The sequence below is a fragment of the Lemur catta genome, chromosome 8, assembly GCF_020740605.2.
Source record: "Lemur catta isolate mLemCat1 chromosome 8, mLemCat1.pri, whole genome shotgun sequence".
Classification (NCBI taxonomy): domain Eukaryota; kingdom Metazoa; phylum Chordata; class Mammalia; order Primates; family Lemuridae; genus Lemur; species Lemur catta.
This window is the reverse complement of record NC_059135.1, coordinates 4011771-4037903: the sequence shown is the minus strand read 5'-3', so window position 1 is coordinate 4037903 and position 26133 is coordinate 4011771. Positions and strand designations below refer to the sequence as shown.

Genomic DNA, 26133 nt, shown 5'->3' with positions numbered 1-26133 from the left:
TTAGGTCTTGTTTAAATTTTTTCAAAATTTTTAGTTTTCAGGGAAGTCTTATACCTCTTTTGTGTCAAAGAAGAACCTTGTGAGAATAATTTCTATGGAGCGGTGAGGGCAGCGAGCTGATGGTGGTGTTGAGGAGTGAGTGGTGATGGTGATGGTGAGGAGGAAGCTTGATGGAGAACAAGGCAGGTGGTGGGGGTGACTGGGATGTGTGAGGGGCACATGAGAGCTGCTCAAAGACTAGTGGAAGAAGGACTGATTCGAGGGTTTCGGTGAGGACAGAGATGGAGACCCAATGGGGTAGAGACATGCTTACATGGTCTGAGCCCATCCCTAGCAATCCAGTTGCCAAGGCGATGGCAGTGCGGTCCTTGCCCTCCCTAAGGCAGGAGATGATACTGCTACCTGCATACCCTGAAATGGCAGGGACATCTGAAATTAATTAGTCTATTTGGATAACAAATGTTGGTCCTGGGCTGCATCCAGAGCAACATCCTTGCTGATGGTGAGGTACAGTCCCACTAGTAGGGGATGGAAACAAGAGACATGTTCATTCAGTTAGTAGCTGCCCTGCACTCGGGCCACCTGTTCCAGTTCAGAGCTGCCCATTGTGCGTGGGGCCCGTACACTCATTGATCATGCCAGCAAACATCCTCACGGTCACCTGGCAGCCTCCGCAACTGCCGCCCTTACCGCTGGGCCTGCCAGCCCCTCACAACTGTATTACTGTGGGCAATTTCCAATTAGTGGCTAGCATCCGCACTGCAATTTCAATTTGCTTTTCTGCAGTTGGCGCCACAAAACCACCACCGCGGCCAGCCCCGACAGAGCATGCCGTTTGTTCCCTTGTGGAGGGAACTGTGGTGTCCGGGAAGGCGCTTGCTAGATGGAGTAAGAAAGGGTAATGGTGCAGAAAATGCAGGAGCAGACTGTGTCGCCTCAGTCTCTGCTGCCTTCGCCTCACGCACAGACAACTGACCGACCGCCTTCCAGCTGCAGACGGGAGAAGACGACCGCTCCCCGCCTGGGAGGAGGAGAAGGCGAGGGGCGCTGCCCAGGCGTCTGCCAGGGGCAGGGCTGTGTTTGTAAGAGTGGCAGGGGTTGGACTTTGCTGCCATTCTGGAGGAATAAAAGCTCCTCAGGGGTTGCTGAGGACAGTGAGGGGAATGGGAGTGAGGACAGGAATGGAGGATTCCAGATGGGTGCACATACGGTTCTAAGACAAGATGCCCTGAAGACAGTTTTCAGGATGGCCTGGGGTGGCCCTGGGGTTGAGGAGGGCTGGCGGGGGCGACGGGTGGTTTCAGCACGCCAGGCGGGCTGACCTTATGGGCAGAAGGGGAAGCTGGTAGTTCACCCTCAGTGTCTTCCAGCCTCAGCACGGCACCCAGGCGGGGAGAAGGACCTGGCCCCTGCATCCACACCGACCTGCCTCTGAATCCCAGCACGAGCCTGACCAGCTGTGTGCACTCCTGGAGCCTTTGTCCTTTTCCGCGAGACACGGAAAACAATGCCTTCCTCCCAGGGTTGTTGGGAGTTTCCCTGACGTATGTATTGTGCCTGGGAAAAAGGTGTCCGATCAGTCCCTCCCCACCCCTGCTGCCAGGGTGCCAGGGGTCAGGGCACCGTGTCCCTGCACCCGGGAAACTCAGCTCCTGACGTAGGCTCTGTGCTTGGGAGCCATCGTGGCCACCCTGGCCTTCTCTGTTGCCTCGTTGCTTTTGACTGGATGAGCTTCATGCCTTTCGCCATGGGAGGAGCCTTAACCCCAAGGCAGAGGAGCTGGAGGGTAGACTCGGTCACTGTGGATTTCCAAGGGGCCTTCCCGGAGCCCCTCAAATCCAGCAGGCAGCCGCCCCAGGGCCAGAGCAGCCCTGCTGTTTGCACTGTGTCTAGAGCTGGTGGAACACCTGGCCTCATGGTGTCTTTGCAGGTGGACGTTCTTCTCTGTGCCTCAGTGCCTTTGGGACTGGGGAGCCTGTGGGACAGAAGCTGGGGCAGGTGGGAGAAAGAACGCTGAGTGCCCCAGGTGCCTGAGTGATGCAACGAGGGCTGGTTACGATGCTTCCTGGTTCCTGTCAACTGCTGATGTAGCTGCTGCCGTCAGCTTTTGGTCATCACCTTCAGAACGTGGATGTCCCCTGCTCGTGACTACCCAGGGCCCTGTGGCTGAGGAACGTGGGTGAGACTCAGAAGTCTTGGAGGCTGGGAGGCTGGGCAGGAGCACAGAGCTGGCCCATGCCCGCCCGGGCACCCAGTTCCTGCTGCGGCCCCTGCGCTCCGGGGTGCAGGCCCAGTAACGCCATCAGCGCACGGTGCAGGACTGCGTGGAGACCGGGGTTCCCGTGTGGAGCCTGGCCACGCACAGGCCAGGGCGCTGGAGCTGGGGGCCGGGACGCGAGGTGGGGTGTTTGCGCCTCTTGCTGCTCTGCCTGGGCCTGGGGTGGCTCAGGACCCCTGGCCGGCCCTGTGGATGTTCAGGGACCCAGGGAGCCTTCTCCCGTCTTCCCTGGGGACTGATGTCAGCGCCTGATTCCTGGTCTCCAACGCAGCTCCCGCCCCAGACAGACAACGGACTCTCCCAAAGCGGAAGAGAACAGAGGAAAGGTCTGACCTGTCCAGGCCGCCACGGCCTTCCCTTCCTACAGGAACAAGCCTAGTCGTGGATGGTATTTGTGGGCATCGGGATGGTGCTGAGAGGATGCCTCTGTGCTAGACAGAAAAGGGCTGATTTGGGGGGTTCTGGGGAGACCACCCACCGTCCTGCTTTTCGTCTCCCTCCTCTGCCGGTCTCCGGGCCCTTCACTGCAGGAGACTTAAAAGCCCTGAGCCCACGTTTCATTCCTGCCACCAGCTCTCTGGCCCCCACTCAGCCCTTCCCGGGGCTCCTCTGGCTCTTGCAAGTGATCGCTCGCGTCCCTCCTGCTCTCCAGCGACGTGTGCAGGTGAGGAGACAGCTGTCATCGCTGATGCCAAACCGACAGCTCGGGGGCATTATGGGAGAGAACTCGAGGGTGGCTTCATGACGCAGAGGCTGTTCTGGCTGGGACTTTTTAGTTTGATAGTTAAGGAAGTGGAGGCTCAGAGAGGTTCAGTCATTACTCAAAGTCACACAGCCAGCTATGGTGAGTCCCAGGCCAGGATCTCCCCACGAGCCAGGCCGATGTCCGGTGGGAGACGGAGTAGCCCCTGCCCATTAAGGAGCCAGACTTCATTGACTTGAGGTGTGGGACACCGTGGACTAACCACCACCCGGCATGTCCCTCTGGGCCTGTGGGCTGGGTTAGGGCCCTGTCATTCCTGCCATCCCCCTTGCACATACGCGCCAACGTCTCCGCGTCTGTGTCAATGAGGCAGCGTCGCCAGCAGAGGGCGCTAACTGCCAGAGTCCCAGATTAAATAATAAATGAGTCCTCGTAAAGAGTTTCCGAAATGACAGGGCAATCAAGGCTCATTTGGGGAAGAAAAGATTGAGCTTTCATTCTTCATCCAAATCATCACTACCTGCTAAAAATGATGTATAATACATAAGGATCAAAAGTGATTAAAATCCTTATGAATTTAATCAGAAATTCACAGTTAACCACTATTTGCTTTGGTGCAAATTGATGTGGAATAACAATCATGTGTATCTGCAAATTTTTTTTAACTTGTGGGAAATTTGCTGGTGATTTGCGGGGGGAAGTGCGGGGAGAGGGGGCCATTGAAAGGAGAGAAAAGGAGGAAGGAAGCGCTGCGGCCGGGGTCCCCGGAGGCTCCGAGGGCCACATACTTAGCAGTTGTGTTGACGGTCTTTGTTCATAAATTTCAGGCCTTTTGCTATTTATTACTATGAACAATAGGAACTCCTAATAATAACTCCAGTGTGTGCCCTTTGCTTTAACTGATCAGAGTTCTCCAAACTGTTTCTCACCCTCGAATCCTACGTTTGGGTGGAAAATCTCCCTTCTTCTGCACTTTCTTTCATTTTCTTCTAAATTATGCCCCATAAAATCAGACCACTGGATCCTTTCAAATACAGGCAAGTGTTCAGGGCAGAGCGAGACTGCTGCAGGAGATTTAAAAGCCCCGATGTTCCCTCCCTCCCTGGTAAGGGCCCCCCTTGGAGGACAGAAAAGGCCAAAGGAAGGAACGACGGAGAAGCTCTCACCATCTTTTCCGCATTGGGAACTTTTTTGTAAAAGGTTTTTTCTGTGTCATCGATCCACACCACGGAGGGCTGGAGCTCTCGAGCCACCTGCAGAGAAAAGAGCATTGGCTGTGAGCGTGTTTCCCGCTGGGTGCGCATCTGACGCCCAACCAACAGCAGGACCGAGGCTCCCACGATGGGTGCCGGGGTGGCAGTGCTGCCACCCGTCCACGGGCTCTGCTGCACGTGGGCATGAGCGCATTCTGCAGCTCAGAACCTGCCCTGGCCGGGTCCCCTCCACGGCAGGGTGGGCCTAGCCCTGGCCCCCCGTCTGCTCCGAGGCCTGTCCTGGTGGGCAGGACACGGCTCGAGGACAAACATTCTGCTCTAGGACCCTGGGCCTCCACTTGGTTTGGCTCGAAAGAAGCCCGTAGTTTCCTGCTGAATGGGGAACTGAGCCACGAGTTTTAATTGCAGCCTCTCGCCGTCCCCAGGTCGATTCAAGTTACCACGAGGAAAACCATTTCAGCACAAGGCCGCGCGACGCTATTTGTTCGTCTCGGTTTGGCTGTGCCTTTGAGGCTGCGGCTCCCCCTGGAAGGCGGCTCCGAGCCCCTCCGGGCGAGCAGGGCCTCGCGACAGAGCTGGGACGGGACTTACCGTGGGCCCATGAATAATTGCCACACACCTAACAATCTCTTCAAAGCACCCCCATGATAGCAAAGTGCAGGTATTTCTGCAACAATTTGTGCTTTGTGTGAAATCGTGACAGATGAAAGCCGCAGCGATGCAGTGTTATGTACTCTTATTTTTACATTTCTCGAAACATCATTAAGGCAGCAGGCGTGATTTTCAACCAAGACAGGCATTCAGCGAGCGGTGGACACGTCACTGGGAGGACTGCGGCTGGGCCGTTTCCCCGCGTTCTGTGTGAAGGGGCGAGTTGCGGCTCTGAAGCAGATTACACACCTTCAAAGACAAAAGCGGACGCTGATTGAACTCGATCCTTCTGCTGGTCCAACACCCGGGCTGGCCGCATTCACAGTCCCCACACACAAGGACCTTCAGAGAGCAAACAGTAGTAGCCAAGCGCTGTTTGGTAGGTGTTATTTTTTTAGACCCAGAGCCACAGAGTTTAAGAATTGAGAATCCCAAATTTTAACCCCAGGCATGTGGAGTGATCACAGCAGTTAGCGGAGGGCAGGCGTGTGCCAGGCATTGGCACATGCGTTGCACCCGGAGTTACACGGGGTCGGGGCCGGCACGCACCCAGCAGCAGCTCCTCCCCGAGGGCTTCACGTGCAAGCAATGACTCGTGCATCCTCATCTCAGCCCTGGAGTGGGCACCATCATCATCATCCCTGTTTACAGATGGGGAGGCAAGGACATTAAGCGATGGCCTGCGTCACACAGCTACATGGTGGCAGAAGCAGGACTCCAGGCCAGGCTGATGGCTAGGGAGCCTGTGCTGGGAGCAGAGGCCACCCGTGGCTCCTCTGTCTACTCTGCCCCACGGGTGTGAGGGCCAGCCCCGTGCCTCTGCTCCGGAGGTGACAGCACCAAGGCCTGGAGAGCTGAGTAAATGGCTAAGACCCAAACCCTTATATTTGGATCCCAAAGGCCTTACCCTCTTCCTTCATGGGACATCCCTGCTCCTACGTCAGACCTGTGCACCAGACCTTCCACCCCTACTCCCAACCGAATTTGCGGGTGGCCTGCATTTGTGGGTGTCTTATTTTGAGCTTGCCATTGGGAGCTTAGTTTTTGGCTCCAGAATCTGAACAGATAGTGACTCTTTCCTGGTTGTGGATCACTGGAGGAAAAGACTAATACATTCAATCGGACTTGGCAGTAATGGATTCAAACAACTTTTGTCATACCTGCCCCTGCCCTGCACACAGCGGTCTTGTTTCTCCAGACCCCAAGCACATGTCCTGGAATTTGGAGAAACGACGCTGGCTGGTTCTCTTGCCCTGGGCTGGGGTGCGTTTCCCACGGCTTCCCGGCTGGGGCCGCCACTGCTCAGGCAGGTGGGCCCTGACCCTCTCATGTCCCCCCAGCCTAGAAGAGGGCCCCAAATCTCCAATCAACACACAGATTATTAACTATGACACCTGCTAGTGGAATGGAGAAGCTGTTACGTTTGAAATCCTAGCTGAGACGACTGCTAGGACACCAGGCGCAGCCACTGGCCCCGAGCTCCCGTGGATGAGACGGGTGGGATGCCGCGCGTGGCTGAAGGAGCCCTCCCTCTCTGCTGCTCTCTCCCTCATCTCTGATTTTTCTATTTAATAAAGTCAGCTCTCTGGTAGGGTGAAGCAATGTACTAAGTGGCTCTCCAGCTGAATACACTTTTCTGCAGAGAAAGCTTGGGTGCACAACGCAGACTGAAAGGGGTCTGGAGCTCTGGTCTAGGAGGAAGTCCAGGCTGGAGAAATCCAAGAGGAAATGCAGGGCCTGCTCCACGGCCTTGGGATGGAGCTCCGCTTCGCTCATGGAGCTGATCCATGCTGATCGTGGCTGGCACCAACCCTCTGCTGGAGTGGCCAGGACAGGAAGAGGGATGGGTGGGCCTGTCCCTGCAGGGTCCCCTGCAACCGGGAAACCAAGCAAAACGCAGCCCAGCCTGAGGGCAATGGTACCAGGTAGTGCTGGCGACAACAGGTGCTTGGAATTGGGAGACAAGAGACTGCTGTGTGGGGGCCGGCAGCAGGTGAGGGAGGAGGGGGCGTTGGACTTCCCAGAGGAGGAAGCAGCCTCTTTCCTTCCCCAACAGTTCCGTGGCTCTCATTAGGGTCCCAGGGAGCTTTGACAGCTATGATGTCGGGGTCCCAGCCCTGGAGATTCTGTCGAAGGATCTGAGTGTGTGAAGGACGGCACGGTGGCGGCTGTGCTGGCACTTGGGGACTGGGCGGGTGTGTGGGTGGTGGGCCGGATGAGAGGAGGCCGAGGCAGGGAGGACGTGGGAGCCATGCAGAGACGCGCCAGGGAGGGCAGGGGTGGACGCTGAGGACGCTTAGAACCAGCCCGACTCAGTGACAGTGGGACATGGGGTGCGCGTGCAGTCTTGCTGGGTGCCTGGAGGGTGGGGGATGGGAAGCTGGCAACGGTCATGTCAGCGTCGGCCACATGAGCCTGCGGGCAGCGGGGCAGGCAGAGGGCTGCGGGCCGGGGAGTAGGAGAGGCCTCAGCAGCCAGCAGTGGAAGCCACGATGAGAGTGGATGGAAGGGAGGAATCCTAGAGTAAAGGGGGACAATGGGGTGAAGCCGTACGAGGGCTTCAGAGAGAGCCCAGGGCCTACTCGGGGAAGACGATGACGGAGGAGGAGTGGTAGTGTCGAGAAAGAAGGCACAGAAGAGAGTGCCATCCTGAAACCAGGAGGGGACGCAGGGAGCGGCCAGCGGCGGCCAGTGCTGGCCAGAGGTTTGGTAATGGGGAGGCCACTGGGGGCCTTGGCAGGGAGTGGAGGGGACACAGCAAGACAGGGAGCGTCCTTTCAGAAAGACAGGCAGACTGTGAGCTCCAGGCAGCAGGTGTGCTCCAGGGCGGGGCAGGGCAGGGAGGAGACTGGAGAAGGCCGGGATGGGAGGGCAGGTGGGGGAGGAGGAGCTTGGAGGGAGAAGGGCTTCCTCGCACCCGTCGGAGGGCGCACAGGTGAGACCAGAGATGTCTGCTGATGGGTCGCGCAAACGTGTCTGCTGGAAGAAGGTCTTTTCTTACAGTTGTCGGGAAAGCATACAAATTAGAATACACAGACGGCATAAACAACAGCTTTTCTCTCTCCATCTAGTCGATCGTCAGAGCCTTTGGGCATCCACAGGTACAAACGTGGGCTTGTTCCGCAGGCCCTGCTTTACGGACGGCTGCGCTCACTTAATATGAGATTCACTTCCCAACGTCATTGCAATGTGAAGCACCATGATTTATGGTTCTGCTTCCCGGTTTTGAACATTTAGATGGTTTCCGCCTTTTTACTGCACCATAGTCAGATGGGCACTTTGGGCACGGGGCTGAGAATTTCCTTAGCACGACACGGCCAGAGAGAAGCTTCCAGGTCGAAGGGACTGGACTCTCTTCACGTTCTTACACGTGTTGCCACACCGCACCCCTGAAGTGCCGTCTGTTTACGCTCCCTCCGGCGATGAATGTGGGGCCTGGTTTTCCACACTTTTCTCCTCGACAATGATTAACAATAAATAACCCTCTGCCAATTTGCTAATGAAAAATAGTATCCTTTGCACTTTTAATTTTCATTTAGCTATGAAAAGGCTTCATTTAAATTACCCACAGATAGTCTGAGGTCATGGGCAATTAAGTGTAATTAATTCATAATTGAACTTTCCGGAAGTCCTACAGGATGGTTTACTGCAGTTGCCAGCAGAGGGCTCTTCAGTCCCATCGAATCTCGCTGTGGGTTTTTGTTCTGTGTCAATTACGGAACAAAGACAAATTTCCATCGATTTGTACTTTTTCCAATTCCAGGACGTTGTAGCAAACGATTAAGGACTTCTCCACCATGTGCATTTGCGGATTTGTTCTTTGTCTTCTCCAGAGAAACACTGTCAAACATTCTCCGTCAGAACCAGGTTCTCCGGGTATGATGGTTCAACAGCTGAAACCCGTTTGTGTCCCGCTGTGCTTGGGTTACTACCACAATCTGCCCAAAGGACCCCTGGAGGCTTTGGCAGTTCTCTCTGAAAGGGTTCTGTTTTCCTGCAGGGAGAACTGCAAGAAAAAAACCAGCTGCTGTTGTTTTCAGCTGTTGTGTCTCAGTTTACCAACCTGAAAAGGACCACCCATTCATTCACTCACACATAGGTACGGAGCATCTGAGAGCTGCGTGGTGGGGGCAGGGGACACGAGCTGGGAGGCCTGGTCCCTGCCTGTGGCGTGTGCCGATTCTGGTGTCGGCACGGGCGTCGCCGAGCAGTCAGGCAGCTGCTGGCGAGGGGCTGCCCTGCTGGGGAGGTTTGGGGGGGTGTGGGTGATCGGGGAGGGGCCTCACTTTCCCTTCCTGTGGTCACTTGGATTCTGTTTGAACACTGAATATGTGAAGGCGTTTTGGTCTGCATTTTCACTATTTTAAAATCGTATTTTAAATTTCTACTTCCTCGTATTATCTTTTATGTAGATGCAGAAGTGACTTCAAGCCCTCACTGGACGTTAGCTGGGTATGGACTGTCAGTGATGACCAAGAGCAGAGCACAGGTGTGCTACAATCAAGAGCTGGCTGCACTGACCTGGGCAGAGTGGAAGGTAAACTGAGGCAGAGGGGAGGGCCAGAAAGGAGCTGGGATGCAGGAATCTGTAGGAAAGACAGCATGTCACTCTGATGGCAAGTGTGTGCGTGGGGGTGGTGGTGGGGGGACAGGACAGCGCTAGGAACGGGAACACGTTGATGCAATTATTGACCGTCCAGACTGCATTCAAGGGGAAGGTGTTTGGATGGCGACAGCCGTCGGGCTTACAAACCATCTGAACTTTCCTCCTGAAGCCCCTTCTCTTCCCAGCCCAGTCCCAATGGCACTGGGGCTAATGAATTCACGTCACGTTGCAGTGACTCTGGGCCGACTTGCAGAAGTGCAGGGTACTGCCTCTGTGCACAGCTTCCCAGGGCACATTTTAGCCACATTTAAGCGCCACCCCCCCCCCACCATGCCCTCCGAGTGTTTCCAGGTTGGCTAAAGAGTCTTTAATGCCCACAGCAGTAAACCCTGATTCCAGGCTGTCCCCGTCACCACTCTGCAGAACACCTGCAGATGCCGCTCTGTGTTTATGGTGATTGGCAGCCCACAGAACGTTTTCACTTACCCTACTGCCGGATGCCACCCGGGGCAGTCTGACGCCCTCCCTCCCTGGGTGCTCTCTGGTTAAACTTTGTCCTCCCAGGACTGATGCTGACATTCCAGACAGTGGAGGCAAAGGCAGAGGCCTCCTTAGCCACGCGAGGCTGCACCTCCGCCCCCTACACGCCTTGACAGACTGTGGACTTGCGGATACGACGTGTCAGTGTACGTCCGTCAGCTGTAGCACAGCCCTCACTCACCCTGGTCTTGCCCTCCACGGCCAGGTCACCATGCAGGGGGAGGAAGAGGAGAACCCAAGGACCTCCAGGGGAAGGGAGGACAGGCTCCCAGTGCACAGGTGAAGTGCCCGCTCTCTGCTCCAGCCTCCTTCCCTGCCCTGGGCCCTGGCTTCCCCTTGCCTTTCCAACGAGGGGTCTGGAGGGTCAGGGCCATTCTTCCTGGGAAGAGGGGTGCTCAGAAGGGAATTCAGGAGGACTCGGGATCCTGGGGGTGCACGCCAAAGGGACTGAATACCTTTCAGGTGTTTCACCTGCTCGCACTGGGATGTTCCCACGCTGAGACTTTGGCTGGGGAACCGCCTTGCCCTTGAGTTGTTGTGAAGGAACAAACTCCTACAGGGCGGGGCTCGAGGAGCCGACGCTCCCCCAGAGGCCAGTGGTGGGGGGCAATGTGATGGCTCAAATCCAGATTTCAGCCCTCTAGTTCTTTTGTATTTTTGGTCAATTTCAGCACTCTGAGTCTCAGTTTTCCTATCTGTAAAATGGAAACGTTAATTCCCACCTTATCAGGGCTTTGGCACAATTAAAGGGAAAGTATGTGTAAAATTCTTAGCATGTGCCTAACTTCTCATTAAACTTCACCTTTACTAGGGGCCAACAGAAGCCCTTCCTGCTTCTCTGTCTCCTGACCTATTGTTATAAAAACTTGACGATGCTGGTACTGGGGGCGAGTTATCGGGTAATAGCCCTGCCTTAAATCTTCTTTTGCCCAGGAAATGATTATTAAATAGTCATCATTTGTCAAATATTTCTTACTTGTTTAGACAAATATATTTCTAGTATTTCCAAGAGATGTACATTATTTTCTACATGTAGCTTTAGTGGTATAGAGAATTTGAAATAACAGCTGTTTACTTGGACAATAAACACCGTTCTTAAAGGAAACACTTCCCCTCCTCCCTCAGTTGTTATTCTATCGGAGTTACTATGTGTAAAATAAAGAAATCCTCCAAAAATAATGGTCACAAAATGGATCTGAATTTATGGTTGTGAAACAAATCAGAGACTCATTTTCCTGGTGTGTTTTCAGGGCACCACGGGGGAAGCAAATGCCACCAGCCAGATGTGAAATTATGAGCAGTTTCGAACAGTTGCCCTATTTCCTCGCTAGAGATTAATTCAGTAACAGGAATTCTTTACGAGAAGACTCGACGAGCAATCAGGACCTTCTGTTATTTCATCTTCTCCAGCAAATGCCACGGCCCACATTTGCTGCACACAGGCCGCGGCCTGTGTCCTGTGTCTCACTTAACTCAGCAACACACCCCCGGTTCCCGCCGCCGACTTGCCAGCGCAAGCGTAATATCCCACTTGCCTTCGGTTAATTAAAAGCAAATACCTCTTTGCAATGCAGATAGCTGTGCTGTCAGTCACGCTGGGACACAGTGGCCTCACTGCACACGATTTTTTAATTGATTGACTCCCACTCCTGAGACCTCTGGGTTTTTCATTAATCAGTTATATATACAATAAAGGTGAAGCTTAATGAGGTGTGTGTCAGGCACTCTGACACGAAGCGGCTTAGGTGGATAAATGTGCTGTTCCACATTTTAATAATTTGACACCCAGCATTTTGTGGTCCACATAATGTCAGTTTATGATAATTCTAATAAATGCAAAGCTTGCTTATCTGATATCAAGACAAAGCCTCTCAGCAGCAGAAACAAATAATCTCCTAGAGTGAGAACATAATGATCGTGTCACTGGCTCTGCCCTGGGTTCACATCAGGAGCTGCTGAGCCCTTTGGTGAGTAGGAAACGAGGTTCTTAACTCAGCCCTGCTTCACTCAGGGGCTGCAGAGTGCAGTGACGACAGTGGATGCTTTGGAGCCAGACCATGTGAGGTCACATTGCAGTATGACAACAAAGGAAAATTACTTAAATGCTTTGTGTCTCTGTTTCTTTATTAGTAAAGTGGATGTAATGATAGCACCTACCTCATAGAGTTGTTGTGAAGATTGAATGAGTTATATAAATACATAGTGATGTACAGAAAGGTCTGGGATATAGATTGCTTACAAACTACTAATATTTTTATATTTACATGCTTCTGTTATTTGACAATATCAAGTGTCAACAAAATTTGATGCTTAGAATGAACAAATTTAGATATTCTTTTGGGCAAGAGCATGGGCTTATTTTACTTTTCCTCTGAAGAACTTAGTGCTTACAGCTTGGCAATTAAGCATGTGGAGGCCACAGGTCAGGCTGCCTGGCTTCCAATTCCAGCTCACCTTCCAATCACTGGCTAACTTCAGGAGTGTGCATGCCTGGGGGAAGGCTCCAAGAAGCTCAGTGAAACGCAATAGCTGGAAAATTAAAAGAACTGAGCAGCCACTCCACCTACTGCCAAGTTAGAGGAGTTTGGGAAGTAGATTTTCCACTGAAGCCCTGAAGTAAAGACCATGTCTCAGGACTAAGGGCCTTGGACTAAGGACAAAATCAAAACAAAACAGAAAACAAAGCCTCTGCAAATTTAAGCTGTTCAGCCAGCAATTTAATTGTCTGTTGGAAGGAAGCCAGCCTGCTCCAGAGTCTCTACAACATAGCATCCACAAAGTCTAACATGTAATAAAAAATTATTTCCTTGACACAGAGTCAAGGAAAAAGCAGTCAAATAGAAATAGGCCTCATAATAACTAAGTACTGGAATTAGCATGTAAGAACATAAGGCAATTATCAAGTTTGAAGATTTAAAGGAAAAGATGGTCATATTAAATGCACAGATGGAGAATCACAATAGAGAAATGAAAACCAATAGTGGTCAGTGAATGTAAATTCTAGAACTGAAACGCAAAATATCAGAAATGAAATTCACAAGGTGGGTTTAATAGCAGATTGGAAATGGCAGAAGACAGGGCAGGTAAACTTGAGTGCAGATTAACATCCAATGTGGGAACCGCAGAGAACAAAACCTCAGTGACTTGTGTGAACAATATCATGCAGCCAAACATGCATGTACCTGAAGCCTCAGAAGAAGAGGAGAGAGAGAATGAAGTAAAAAAAATTGAGAAAGTAAACACAAAACCTTCCCAAATTTGTTTTAAAACGTATTTTTACAGATTCAATGAGCAGAGTGAACCACAAGTAGTATAAATAAACAAACGAGAATGCTTATACACGTCATAGTCAAACTGATACTCAGAAGATGATGGAATAATATCTTTATTTTTTATTTTATTTTTTATTTTTGAGACAGAGTCTCACTATGTTGCCTGGGCTAGAGTACCATGGCATCAGCCTAGCTCACAGCAACCTCAAACTTCTGAGCTCAAGCAATTCTTCTGCCTCAGCCTCCCGAGTAGCTGGGATTACAGGCATGTGCCACCATGCCCGGCTAATTATATATATATATATATTTAGTTGTCCATATAATTTCTTTCTATTTTTAGTAGAGACGGGGTCTCGCTCTTGCTCAGGCTGGTCTTGAACTCCTGAGCTCAAACAATCCGCCTGCCTCGGCCTCCCAGGAATAATATCTTTAAAGTGCTGAAAAAATAAGTCAATTCATAATTGTATAGCCAGCAATCATATCCTTCAAAAATGGAGGCAATGTAAAGATACCTTAAAGATCAATGAAATGAAGGCTGAGAAGATCTGTTCCCAGCAGACCTGCACTGAGAGAAAAGGAAGTTCTTCAGCTGAAAGAAATGACAGCGGGTGGACACTTGAACTGACAGAAACAGAAGTACCGAAAATAGTAAATATATGGGTATGTGTAAAAGACTATCTTTCTCTTTTAATTTTTTAAAAAGACAAATGACTGTTAAATGCAAAAATAACATTATACTGTGGTATTTATAACATTTCTAGATGTAAAATGTATGATAAAAACATGAAGGACAGAGGATAATAAATGCATTATACAGTTGCAAGCTTCCCTTATTTTATGTAAAATGCTATATTACTTTACATAGACTGTGATAAATTAAGAATGACTATTGTAATCCATAGAATGACCACTAAAAATAAAAAAAGAAGTATTGCTAAAACCAAAAGAAGGCAGGAAAAGAGATATAGAATTTAAAAAAAGAAATGGGACAAATGGAGAACAAATAGCAAAATAAGTAGGCAGACCTAACTCAACCATGTAAATAACTGACTTTAATATAAATGGAGCAAACACTCCAATTAAACATCATATATTGTCAGATTGAATAAAAAAGCAAAACCCAACCACTTGCTATCTATAAGAAAGGCACTTTAACCAGAAAGACATAGGTACATTGAACCTAAAAGACATTTCATCATGATAAAATAATCAGGAAGAAAGACATAATAATCCTAAATGTGTATGTATCTCAAAACAGTGCTTCAACATACATGAAACAAGTGACAGAACTTAAAGGAAGAAATACAGAAATCCACATAGTTGGAGGTTTTAACACCACTTTTCAGTAATTGACAGAGCAATTAAACAAGAAAAAAATCAGTAAGAAAATGAAAAGGCGAGTCACAGAATGAGAGGAAACATTTGCAGTGCCTGTGTCTGATAAACACTAGTATCTAAAATCCACTGATATAAAAAGAGCTCTTATAAATCACAAGACCAACAATCCAATGAAAGTAGGCAAATGACCAGAACAGACATTTCAAACAAGAAGTCCTGCAAGGACCAAAAGGTACATGAAAGTGGTGGTTACATAGTTGTATACAGTTTTCAAAGCTCATGAAAATGTACACTTTAAGACCTTTACCTCATTGTTTGGCTTAATAAAAATATTATAGGAGAAAAAGGAAGGGAAGGGTCTGGGTTTGAATCCCAGCTCAGCCACTGGACCATGGTGGCCTCGGCCGGTTACTCAGCCTGGCAGAGCCCCAGTTTCTTTACCCGAAAGACAGAGGCACTGAGGAACTGTTCACTGGGCTGTTGGGAAGATTAAACACAACAACAGAAGATGCGAAATGCCTACGGCACTCTGTAAAGTGTAATGGCCTTTCTTTGTTCCCTACCTAGCTTCTTCCTCTTCTGCCTTCCAGCTCTTCAAAATTCTAAGAAATTTTGAAATACTAAGAAATGCTGAATTAACCTAAACAATGAAATGAACCAATGAAACCAGCAATCCAGTGAAAAGTACAGTTGACCCTTGAAGAAGGGTTGGAGCTGCACAGGTGCACTTGTACGTGGCTTTTCTTCCACCTCTGCCACCCCTGACACGGCAAGACCCCCCTCCCTCCTCCTCCTCAGCCCACTCAACGTGAAGATGAGGATGAAGACTTTATGGTGGTCCACTTCCACTTAATGAATAGTAAATATATTTTCTCTTCCTTATGATTCTCTTAATCACACATTCTTTTCTCTAGTTTACTTTATTGTAAGGATACAGTATATAACACACACGACATACAAAGTATGTGTTAATTGTTTACGTTATTGGTGAGGCTTTTGGTCAACAGTAGGCTGTTAGTAGTTAAGTTTCTGGGGGAGTCAAAAATTATACTTGGATTTTTGACTGTGTCGGGGGTCAGTGCCCCAACCCCTGCATCGTTCTAGGGTTAATTGTAGGTAAATGACTTGAATGGACATTTCAAAAATGAAGTTATACAATGACCAAAATGCATGAAAACGGTGGTTACACACATGTATACTCCACGGACTCCTCTGCGTGTTTCTCCGTCACAGGCGGGGAGAAGAGGAGAGAGGGGATGGGAGTGTCCTAAGCCGTGGCAGCGGGAGGGACCACGTGGCTGAGGGAAGAAATCCCACTGCTGTCACCTCCTCATTTTGGCATATCAGCATGACACTGAAAGGGGCCATTCCTATCAGCTTATCATTCCTATAAACCATTTCGTTGGAAGCACCTCTCATGCTTTGGAGCCCCTTAGGAAGCAGACAGAGCCAATGTCTAGCTGCAGGTATAGGACAGTGTTTGCAGCCATGTAGGTTTTGATATAGCAGAAGCCGGCATTCTAGCAATTAAAGTGAATTGACTATTATAAGGATAACCTTGAGGTCTTCAACCAGATAAAAATTAAATTCTGTAAAGTCTTAATATTAAATATAAAATATCCTCTATCAAAGTTCTTTAAAACTCATTCATTTTGGTGATGGTAAAATGGAGACCCAGGGAAGTTAAGAGCTTCGCTAAAATCACAGAGCTGGGTAGCGGGTTCAGCCTTAAGGACACCTGTCTCTGACCCTGTGGTCGTGTGTATTTACATGGCTGCAGGCTCCTCCGTCACACCCGTGCCAGGAGTACACAGAGCGCAGGGCCGTAGCTGGGCAATGCACGCATGTGAGAAAGAATACCCAAAATGCAAATAACTCTACCTGATGCCAATTATTAAAGCAAGGTGGGCTAAAAAAAAGAAATTGTGGACTTCATTTTCAATAAGACGTGCAAGCATTTCAGGAAGGATTTTTGTGGCGGAAGGAGGGTGATCTGGATGGCACAGTAGGGTGTGTATGCAAAGAAAGAAGCCATTTCTAATTGTTGCATGTTCAGCCAGATGCGATAATGAAGTAATTTACAGGAGGATCCAATGGGGAAGCTTAAGAGAAACGTGCTTGTCGGCCTAAGCAAATTATCTGCAGGATTTGAAAATGTAATTTGCAAGAGGGAGGAGAATTGGGAACCAAGAAATGTAATAAGTACCTTGAAGACCACATGCAGCATCATTTGGAGGCCACTTTTGCCGGGGTATTTCCCTGCAATGTTATGTGAGGACAGGTTGAAGAGGTTGGCTCCAGTTTCGGTACAGATGGCGTGGACCAGCATTTTCTTCCCTACCCCGGACGGCCCGACCAGCAGCAGCGATTTCACCAAAGGGGCTTTTTCATGCACTGCTGCAGAACCTATGAAAGGCAGAGGCAAAAGCTCTAACATCCTGCTGGGAGAATCAGTGGTTCTCAGACTGGGGTATCTCCAGGCCATTCCTGCATTGTGCCACCCCAGTTTCTGCAACAGCGATAAATGAGTGGAAAGCATTTCAAACCAGAGGCATGCCTCCACCGCCTCCACCGCAGCTGGCTTGTGACACCTTTAATTTGGACGTCAGGGCTCTCAGCGGAGCCACAGGGTCTCAATACCCTCTTCCCCGCCCCACACCAATATTTCCCCCAACCTCGTAATTTTAAAGTGCATTCCTGAAATAGTTTAGCTCTAGCTTTTTTTTTTTTTTTTTTTGGAGGCATTTTCTCTGCCTGTCAGCAACAGAATTAAATTCTTTGTAAACTTGGGAAGGGGAACGTGGAGACCCAGACAGCAACGTTGGCTGAGAAGTGTTTTTTTCCCTAAACCCTCTTTTTAGCATTTAGCCATTGTCATGAGATGGAGGGGAAGACCACGCTCCAGGGAGGAGGGGGGGCAGAAACCGGAGCGTTCTCCCATCCTGGTTCCTAGCCAGCCAGGAGCGGCAGAGTTAATCTGACACTTGATAATAAAGTGCCTTGAATTATTACAGTCATTCAGAGGTTTGTGCCTCCTGCTCCCAACCACACTGTCAATTTCCTTAGCGCCCAGGATGGGCCTCAGGCTTGGGTGTTCTCCATCGTGAGAACACAGGCAGAGCAGAATTAGGCACTGATTATGAAGTGAATGGAATTAAATCCTGGAAAGGTTGAGACTGAAACATCTATTAATACTATCACGCTAGTGTGCTTTTGGTCGCCTGCTGGGCTCTTTTTGATCAGCTCTAAATAGGTCAATATAATTATGATCATGCTTTTCTTTTGTAATTGAAAGGATTTTGGAAACTTAAGGGATTGTTAGAAACATAAGTTTTATGGTTACCTACCATTCTCCACCCAGACGTGGAAAATAGTTTTGAGCAAGTTCTCTTTAAAATGTAATTACACAAGCACGTGTTTTTTGGTTAGGGAGGGATACAGCCATGTAATGTGATACAGGAGATACTGTTTGCCACGATGGGAGAAAGATGCCATTTGCTCCTCGTCCATTCAGCACCTGGTTGTTGGAGGCTGTTCTGTGCATGGCCCTGGCTGGGGCCATGCTGGGGGGCAGGTCAAATATGGAAAAGGTGCAGGATTTGCTGTCAAGAGTTCATGGCCAGCAGTGGAGCTAAGCCCTGAGTCGATATAGCTAGAATGGGAAGCAAACAGGGCCAAGATCCTTGAGAGCCACAGAGCGTTCAGAGAAGAAAGTAGTTGCAGGAGGAGGGGGCAGGACAGGAGCAGCAGCGGAGGGGGTGTGAGCAGGCTCCAGGTGAGGGGCACAGTGATGCAGGCCCGCAGTGGGAGATCAGGCTGCTACCGGGGTGTGGCAAGGTGGCAGGAGACAGCGAGGGGTGGGGAGTGAGTTCGGTGGATCGCAGGGTGCCAAGGGTGCTGGCTGAAACGGGGGCTGGGAGAGGTTCCCGGGAGAGGGGAGGAGAACAGCACTGAGAAGCCCAGGGAGAGGCAGCAGGATGGAAGAGGAGCAAGGCGGGTGAGCAGGAGACGCAGGAGAAAGCCAGGCAGGCACACAGGGAAGTGGCCTCCCAGGGGACGGGGTGGTTGCCAGGGGCGCTCAGAGAGGTGTAGAGGGTGGTCCAGGAGGGTGATGGCGGGTAGAGATCCTGGAGCCAGCAGGACACATGGGCCCCAGCATCCACAGCTCATCCCGCGCCTGTCCTAGAGTCACCAAGAGACACAGCACCTTTCCAGCTCTCGTTCAACTTTCAGAGGATTAAAAAGTAAAAGAGGCCAGTGTTCTGTGTCCTAAACCAGTGTCGCCTCTTCCTAACCCCGTGACTCTGAGGAAGGTCCTCTGCAACCTGGACGGGTCCTGGCGGTGCCCATGAAACCTCGGAGGATGCGGTTTCTGCTCCGCCAGTGTCTCCTCCCTTCCCTTCCTCCCTGATCTTTTGGGGTGGTAACATTTCCAGCAGGGTGGGTGAGTGCTGACCAGATACTCCCTGGGTTTTCTCTTATCTACCAAGGGGGCTTTGGAGACTAAGCCCTAGTCCTGGGAGCCCAGGATGCACTGAGGTCTCCTGGCCAGGTGTGGAAAGTGGTGATGTGAAGATGTTCCCAAGGTCCTCTGCTGAGTGGCTGGGTTTGTTAGTCTGGGCAGTGGCCACCACTGCCAAAAACATTCCTTTCTGCAACAGGATGCTATTTTAATGAAGGAAATTTAAATTGGGCACCCAGAAGCTTACCTGTGCATACACTTCATCTGCCCAACTTGTCGATGCGTTCCAAACACACGACCCAAAATCTCTGTCATGAGAACAAACGCCCTAGCTAGCTCTACTCCAGAGGACTCCTCAATGAAAAAGGGAGGGTCCAGATGGGGTGCTTCCTGGGGGCCCTTTGGTGATATTTTCAAAGCCAGCTTGGACAGCTCACACACCACCTTGTATCCACAAGCCCAGGTAACCTACCATCCTCATTTGTTAGGAAGTCCCTTAAAAACTTGTTGACTCTTGGAGCTTTCTGCTACTCTGCCTTCCATGGTACTGTGATGGGGTTTGAGGTCTAATCTATTTTATTTACATTGATTTCACAAATATTATATATTTATTTTGTTGACTTCAAATTATGTTGCCTCCAAAATATATCTATACTATATAATATAAATTATATTATATATTACATATTATTATGTAAAATACATGTATTATATGTACAATATATATAAAATTTATGTTGACCTCAAATCCCATTTACTACTTATGATATTAAGTTAGAAGAATTAACTATTTCTTGCCAATAGGCTTAAGCTTAAGTTCTTATTTAAGTCAAAGTGGAACATTATAAGTGCTTGAACTACTCCCATCTCCTTTTATTTTATTATTTTATTTTATTTATTTATTTATTGAGGTAGGGTCTCACTCTGTTGCCCAGGCTGGAGTGCAGTGGTGCCATCATAGTAATAGCAACCTCCAACTTCCAGGCTCAAGTAATCCTCCTAGCTCACCTCTTGAGTAGCTAGGACTACAGGTATCTACCACCATACCTGGCTAATTAAAAACAAATTTTTTTTAAAATTTCAGAATATTACTGGAGTGCAAAGGTTTTGGTTACATGGATTGCTTTTGCACAGTTTGAGTCAAAGTTATAAGTGTGCCTATCACCCAGATAGTGTGCATTGTACCTGTCAGGTGTGATTTTACCCATTCCCTCATCCCCCCCTCCTTCCTGTTTGGTTTCTGTTGAGTTTTACTCCCATATGTTAACATAAGTGTTGAATGATTAGTTCCAATTTAATAGTGGATACATGTGGTGTTTGTTTTTCCATTCTTGCAATACGTCACTTAGAAGAATGGTCTCTAGTTCCATCCAGGTTGTTACAAAAGGTATTAGTTCACCATTTTTTTATGGCTGAGTAGTACTCCACGGTATACATATACCACATTTTATTAATCCACTCATGTATTGATGGGCACTTGGGTTGATTCCACATCTTTGCGATTACGAATTGTGCTGTAATAAACATTCAAGTGCAAGTGTCTTTTTTTGATAAAATGACTTTTTTTCCTTTGGGTGAACCCCCAGCAGTGGGATTACTGGATCAAATGGTAGGTCTACCTTTAGTTCTTTGGGTTATCTCCATAAATTCAGCAAAGTCTCAGGTTACAAAATCAATGTACACAAATCAGTAGCATTCCTGTACACCAACAACAGTCAAGCTGAGAATCAAATCAAAGGCTCAATACCTTTTGCAATAGAAACAAAGAAAATAAAATACCTAGGAATATATTTAACTAAGGGGGTGAAAGACTCTACACAGAGCACTATGAAACATTGAAGAAGGAAACTGCAGATGATGTAAACAGATGAAAAAACATATCATGCTAAGGGATCAGCAGAATCAACATTGTTAAAATGTCCATACTACCCAAAGTGATTTACAGATTCAATACAATCCCCATTAAAATACCAATGTCATTTTTTGCAGATCTAGAAAAAATGGTTCTATGCTTTGTATGGAACTGTAAAAGACAAAAAATAGCCAAAACAATCTTAAGCAAAAAGAACAAATAAGGAGGCATCAATTTACCAGATTTTAAGCTATACTACAAGGCTATAGTAGCCAAAACAGCATGGTACTGGCACAAAAACAGAGACATAGACCTATGGAGCACAGCAGAGAACCCAGATATAAAACCATCCACATATTGCCATCTGCTATTTGACAAAACAGACAAAACATACAATGAGGAAAAGAATCCTGATTCAATAAATGGTGCTGGGATCATTGGACGGCCACATGCAATAGACTGAAACAGGATTCACACCTCTCACCACCACTCACAAAAATTAATTCACAATGGATAACACACTTACACCTAAGACATGAAACTATAAGAATTCTAGAATAAAATATTGGAAAAACTCTTATAGATATTGGCCTAGGCAAAGAATTTATGAAGAAGACCACAAAGGCAATCACAGCAACAACAAAAATTAACAAATGGGACTTGATTAAATTAAGAAGCTTCTGCACAGTGAAGGAAATAATCAATAGAGTGAATAAACAACCTACACAATGGGAGAAAATATTTGCATGCTCTACATCTGATAAAGGGCTGATAACCAGAATCTACAAAGAACTCGAGCAAATCAGCAAGAAAAAAACCAAACAACTCCATAAAAATGTGGGCAAAAGACATGAATGGAAGCTTTTCAAAAGAAGATAGACTAATGGCCAATAAACATATGAAAAAATGCTCAAAGTCCCCAATCATCAGGGAAATGCAAATCAAAATCACAATGAGATATCACCTAACCCCAGTAAGAATGGCTTTTATCAAAAAGTTCCAAAACAGCAGATGCTGGCGTGATGTGGAGAGAAAGGAACACTTACACACTGCAGGTGGGACTGCAAACCAGTACAAAAGTTTTTGTAGCGGCAGGGTAGTCCCGAACTCCAGGCCTCAAGCAATCCTCCTGTGTAGGCCTCCCAGAGTGCCGGGAGTATAGACGTGAGCCGCTGCGCAGGCTCCACCTCATTTTAAAGCAAATTAAACAAACCAAATGTGATTTCTATTTCAGAATTGTGAGGGCACAGGCCAGCTGGAGTTACTGTCCTTGCCGCAGGTGATTCAGCCTTTAATTCACAGGTCAAAGCCCTAAAAAACCAAAGTGAGGGAGAGCAGCCCACCTTTCCTGCATCACTCGGCTCTCCGCAGAGCTCTGCTGCATCTGTGTGTAAAATCACAAGTGAACCTTATTTAGCAGTGAGGGTGGATTTCAGTGAAAGCTGACAGAGCCTTACAGGTGATTCTTTAGATCCATGAAATATACTTTCACTGACTCCTGAAAGGCTACCTCTGTTTAGGATCTAGTACTAGAAGCCTGTGTGTAAAAGGCAAGTGGAAACCCCAGCCCTTTCTCTAATCTGATGAATTTTAATTGCAGGTACTTGATGTACCTATTATCTCTCCAGCTCATTACCTGTAAGTCCTTCAGCCCAGGACTGTGAAACAGGCACCCAGAGATGGCACAGAAGTGTGCTCCCTGGTGGTACCTTTGTGTGCTTGTGGATGACTATCGAAGTGACACTGCTCACTCAAAATTCCTGACAGGAAGAGTTAAGCTGTCATGCACCTTTGGTGACAGACAGCAAGTGGTGCATGCCTGCCTGCAGAAAAGGCACCCGGTGCGTGTGGGGTCTTTACCTAACGGCAAGATTCCGTACAAGGTGATGAGCTGCCTGACGTCCAGCAGGGAAGGCATGGGCTCTATGGATACCTGGCGAAGAGTCGTCCCCAGGTAGCTGTACTCACCTGGAGGGAAAAGAAACAGAGGATGAGTGAGTGGGAAACGATGCGGGTCTGAGTGGCATAATTTTGGCACTTGCAAAATCATCACAGAATACACATTTAACATTTCAGAGTAAACCTGGTCATAGTAGGGAGAGTGATAAAGAACACATCTTTCCTCAGATAAAGATTAGAAGAAAAACCATTGAGGCAAGAAACCATTGCTATGCTAGCTGTAGGAAACTGGGAATTACGTTGACTATTACATTAACCTTCTAACATTTTTAAAAATAACATTTGAATATTGAGTTATGTGAAACGGGACAAAGTTCTAAAATGAGGGACATAAAAGGATGCTAAAATATAGTAGATTTTGCTTTACTTATATTCCAAGAGATTATGTATAACATTTGCACAAACTTTAAAAATAAGTGATTTAAGATGGATGTGGAATTTGTATTGGAGCAGTTTAAATCTGAATCTAAAATACAGTCATTTGAAAGGAAGGGTATGAGTCTAATTTAGGATAAATAGAAACATCTCTTTTTGAGGGTAATATTAATTTACATTTTTATCATTTTTAAAGGATTACCAGAGGAATAATACAGAAATAAATCTTTACAGGTTTAATTAGAAGATATCAAAGGGCTTAATTGTAACTAGTCATAAATCTGAAGTGTTATTTTCTAACTAATTTAGATAAGGTCACCAAGAAAATTAGTTTGGCTGTCTCCATTTGTCATGAGGATGGACCCTTACATGCTCATACGATTCTCTCTTGATTTGTATCTGAATCTCCAGTAAAAATATTCGATGAATGAATCAGTGTCTTGATTTTTTCCCCCCCGACGCTTTCTTCCTGTAGCAAGTCCTGACATTGCAGAGCTTTGAATGTGATACACATACGACAAGTACGATATGCACATTTACGTGTGTATGAAATACGGAAAATATAAAAAGCTTTTAAGCATTTTCAAATGCTAAGAAAACAAGAGTTAAAATGCAGACAGTGAGCACTGTTTTGTTGCGGGGTGCAGCCTTTCAGAGCCTCCCCGTGAAAAAAAAAGTCCTTGGCAAGGACAATGGGTATTGGTTGGGAGAATGAGTGATAATGAAAGCTTTCATTATGGCTTCAGATACCACACTTTTTAATGAGCAGGTAATAAATAGAAGAGTGGTTAATTTAGCCTCCGCTAGAATAGAAAGAGATCCTGTAGCAACCGTTAAATGCAGCGTTCCCTGCAGTAAACATGCCAGTAGAGGTGATATGAAAGTGACTCCAATTTTCCTGCTTATGTAAACCCACATTAATATCCAGATGTACCATATTTCCTAGAACCTAACAGATTTTATTTAAACAAATTATATTCAGTTGAATTAGTGGGTGTTGGTTCCAATAGAGCGAAGGGCACAACTAGCCCGGGCTGTTTGCCAAGTTCTGAGACTTGGTCTGAAAGCACGTTACTGTTTGCTGCCGCCCGCGTGGAAGCCATCCCCTCCCCGTCCACTCATGTGGAGCTCAGAGAGTTCAGGGTTCCCTGTACAGACACCAGATCTTCCACAAGGGAGGGAAGAAGAAAACGGAGTTGAGAAAGGTATTTGAGATAGAGGGCAGGGAAGGGGGCCAGGAAGCCTAGAACGATGGGAAGAACACAGAGCAGGGAATGCATGAGGGGTTCAGCCGTGCCCCCTGCGATGCTGTGTAAGTATGCCCAGTGTCTCAGAACGAGCCTTCTTTAGAAATGGGCTTGCTGCAGATGCATTTAGTTAAGATAGGATCATTAGGGTGGGCCCTAAATCCAACAGGACGGGTGTCCTCACACATGGGGAATTTGGGCACAGGGGAGACAGGCACAGTGGGAGAACATCATGTGAAGATGAGGGCAGAGACGGGGGCGCTTCCACACCAAGACCCACCAAGGCTGCCAGCAAACCGCAGCCTCGGAGGAGAGGCCTGGGACGGCCCTCGGAAGGAGCAGTCCCGCCCACACCTTGATTTTGCACTTGTGGCCTGCAGAGCCCTGTGCCCAGCAGTTCCTGTTGTTTCAGCTACTCAGTGTGTGGCACTCGTTACAGCAGCCCCAGAAAACTAATACAGAATGAGCAAAATAATTAAAGAGAATAAGAACATAAGAGCACAATTAAAAAGCAATGAGAAATAAAAAATAGTTGAGAAATAAAGATGAAATCAGCCTCTTACATTTCCATTCTACCCCACACAGCCTTAAATACCTCGTGTGTTGAAACTGACATTTTCAGTTAAAATTTAGGATTATGGGTTTTACTTAAGTCCTGTATTACATCTACGCCTCCTTTCTTCCATACTGAGAATTTCAGTCTCCAAGGACATAGGCGATGACAGATTATTCGTAATTTCTCATTTGCGTTATTCCTCATTGCACTAGGCACACACACATACACTGTGCACAAACCCACACACATAGTCTCATTATAACACAACCAATACTATCAACACTACTTAGGATAACCGAACATGGTTAAATTCTTTGTATGTGCTAATTCTCCTTTCTCCATTTTTTGGGGTGCACTGTCGCCATACGTCGGGGCACACAGCCCTCGTGTACTGCACTCTCCTTGCAGCCCTCATGTGGTCTTAGTTTTGCAAGTATGTATTGCATGCTCACCACCAGGCCCTGTGCCAAGGTCTCTAGTCATTTTTGGTCATTGGTGGACCATTCCTAATACCTTCTTCAGGAAGGGCTCACGGGGAGTGTATTCTAAGTTCTTGCATGTTTATAAGTTTGCGTCCTGCATTTGAAAATAAATTTGGCGCAAAGTCCTTGGACCTTATTTCCTTTCCTTGAACATCTGGGATTTGTCACTCCATTTACTTCTGGTACAAAATGTTGCTGTTGAAAAGTCAGATGATAATCTAATTTTCTTTTCTTTATAAATCATGTGGTCTTTTTCACATAGATGCCCAAAGGTATTTTTATTCAAATATGTCTTGGTGTGGGTCAATCTGAGTCAATATTCTCAGGTACACTGTGTGATCCTTTATTATGTGGTTTTAATGTTTTTTAAACAAAGTTTTCCTGAATTAAAATTCTCAGTATTTGCTCTGTTCCTTTGCTTTTTTTTTTTTTTTTTTCCTTTAGGGACTTGTATTATCTGTGTCTTGGATCTTCTTTTTCTATCTTCAACATTTGCTATGTTCTTTTGAATTCTTTTAATCTCTTCATTTATAGTTTTATTTTTAAAAATTTGTGTCTTTTCACCTGTTATTTCTCTTGAAGCCTTATTTATTGTCTT

The 26133-nt window shown here is 47.5% G+C and overlaps 1 protein-coding gene across 3 annotated transcripts in view; it reads right to left on the bottom strand.

The window, feature by feature from the left end:
• The window catches only part of IQCA1 (IQ motif containing with AAA domain 1), a 144395-nt gene that overhangs the window by 13609 nt on the left and 104653 nt on the right, over window positions 1–26133 (bottom strand). For all 3 annotated transcript variants that reach the window (XM_045558704.1, XM_045558705.1, XM_045558706.1), the window contains 3 exons: window positions 22777–22884; window positions 16809–17008; window positions 4148–4234 (listed from right to left, as the gene is read on the bottom strand). In XM_045558704.1, coding sequence (XP_045414660.1) covers window positions 4148–4234; window positions 16809–17008; window positions 22777–22884 — 395 coding nt within the window. The remainder of the gene's footprint in view (window positions 1–4147; window positions 4235–16808; window positions 17009–22776; window positions 22885–26133) is intronic.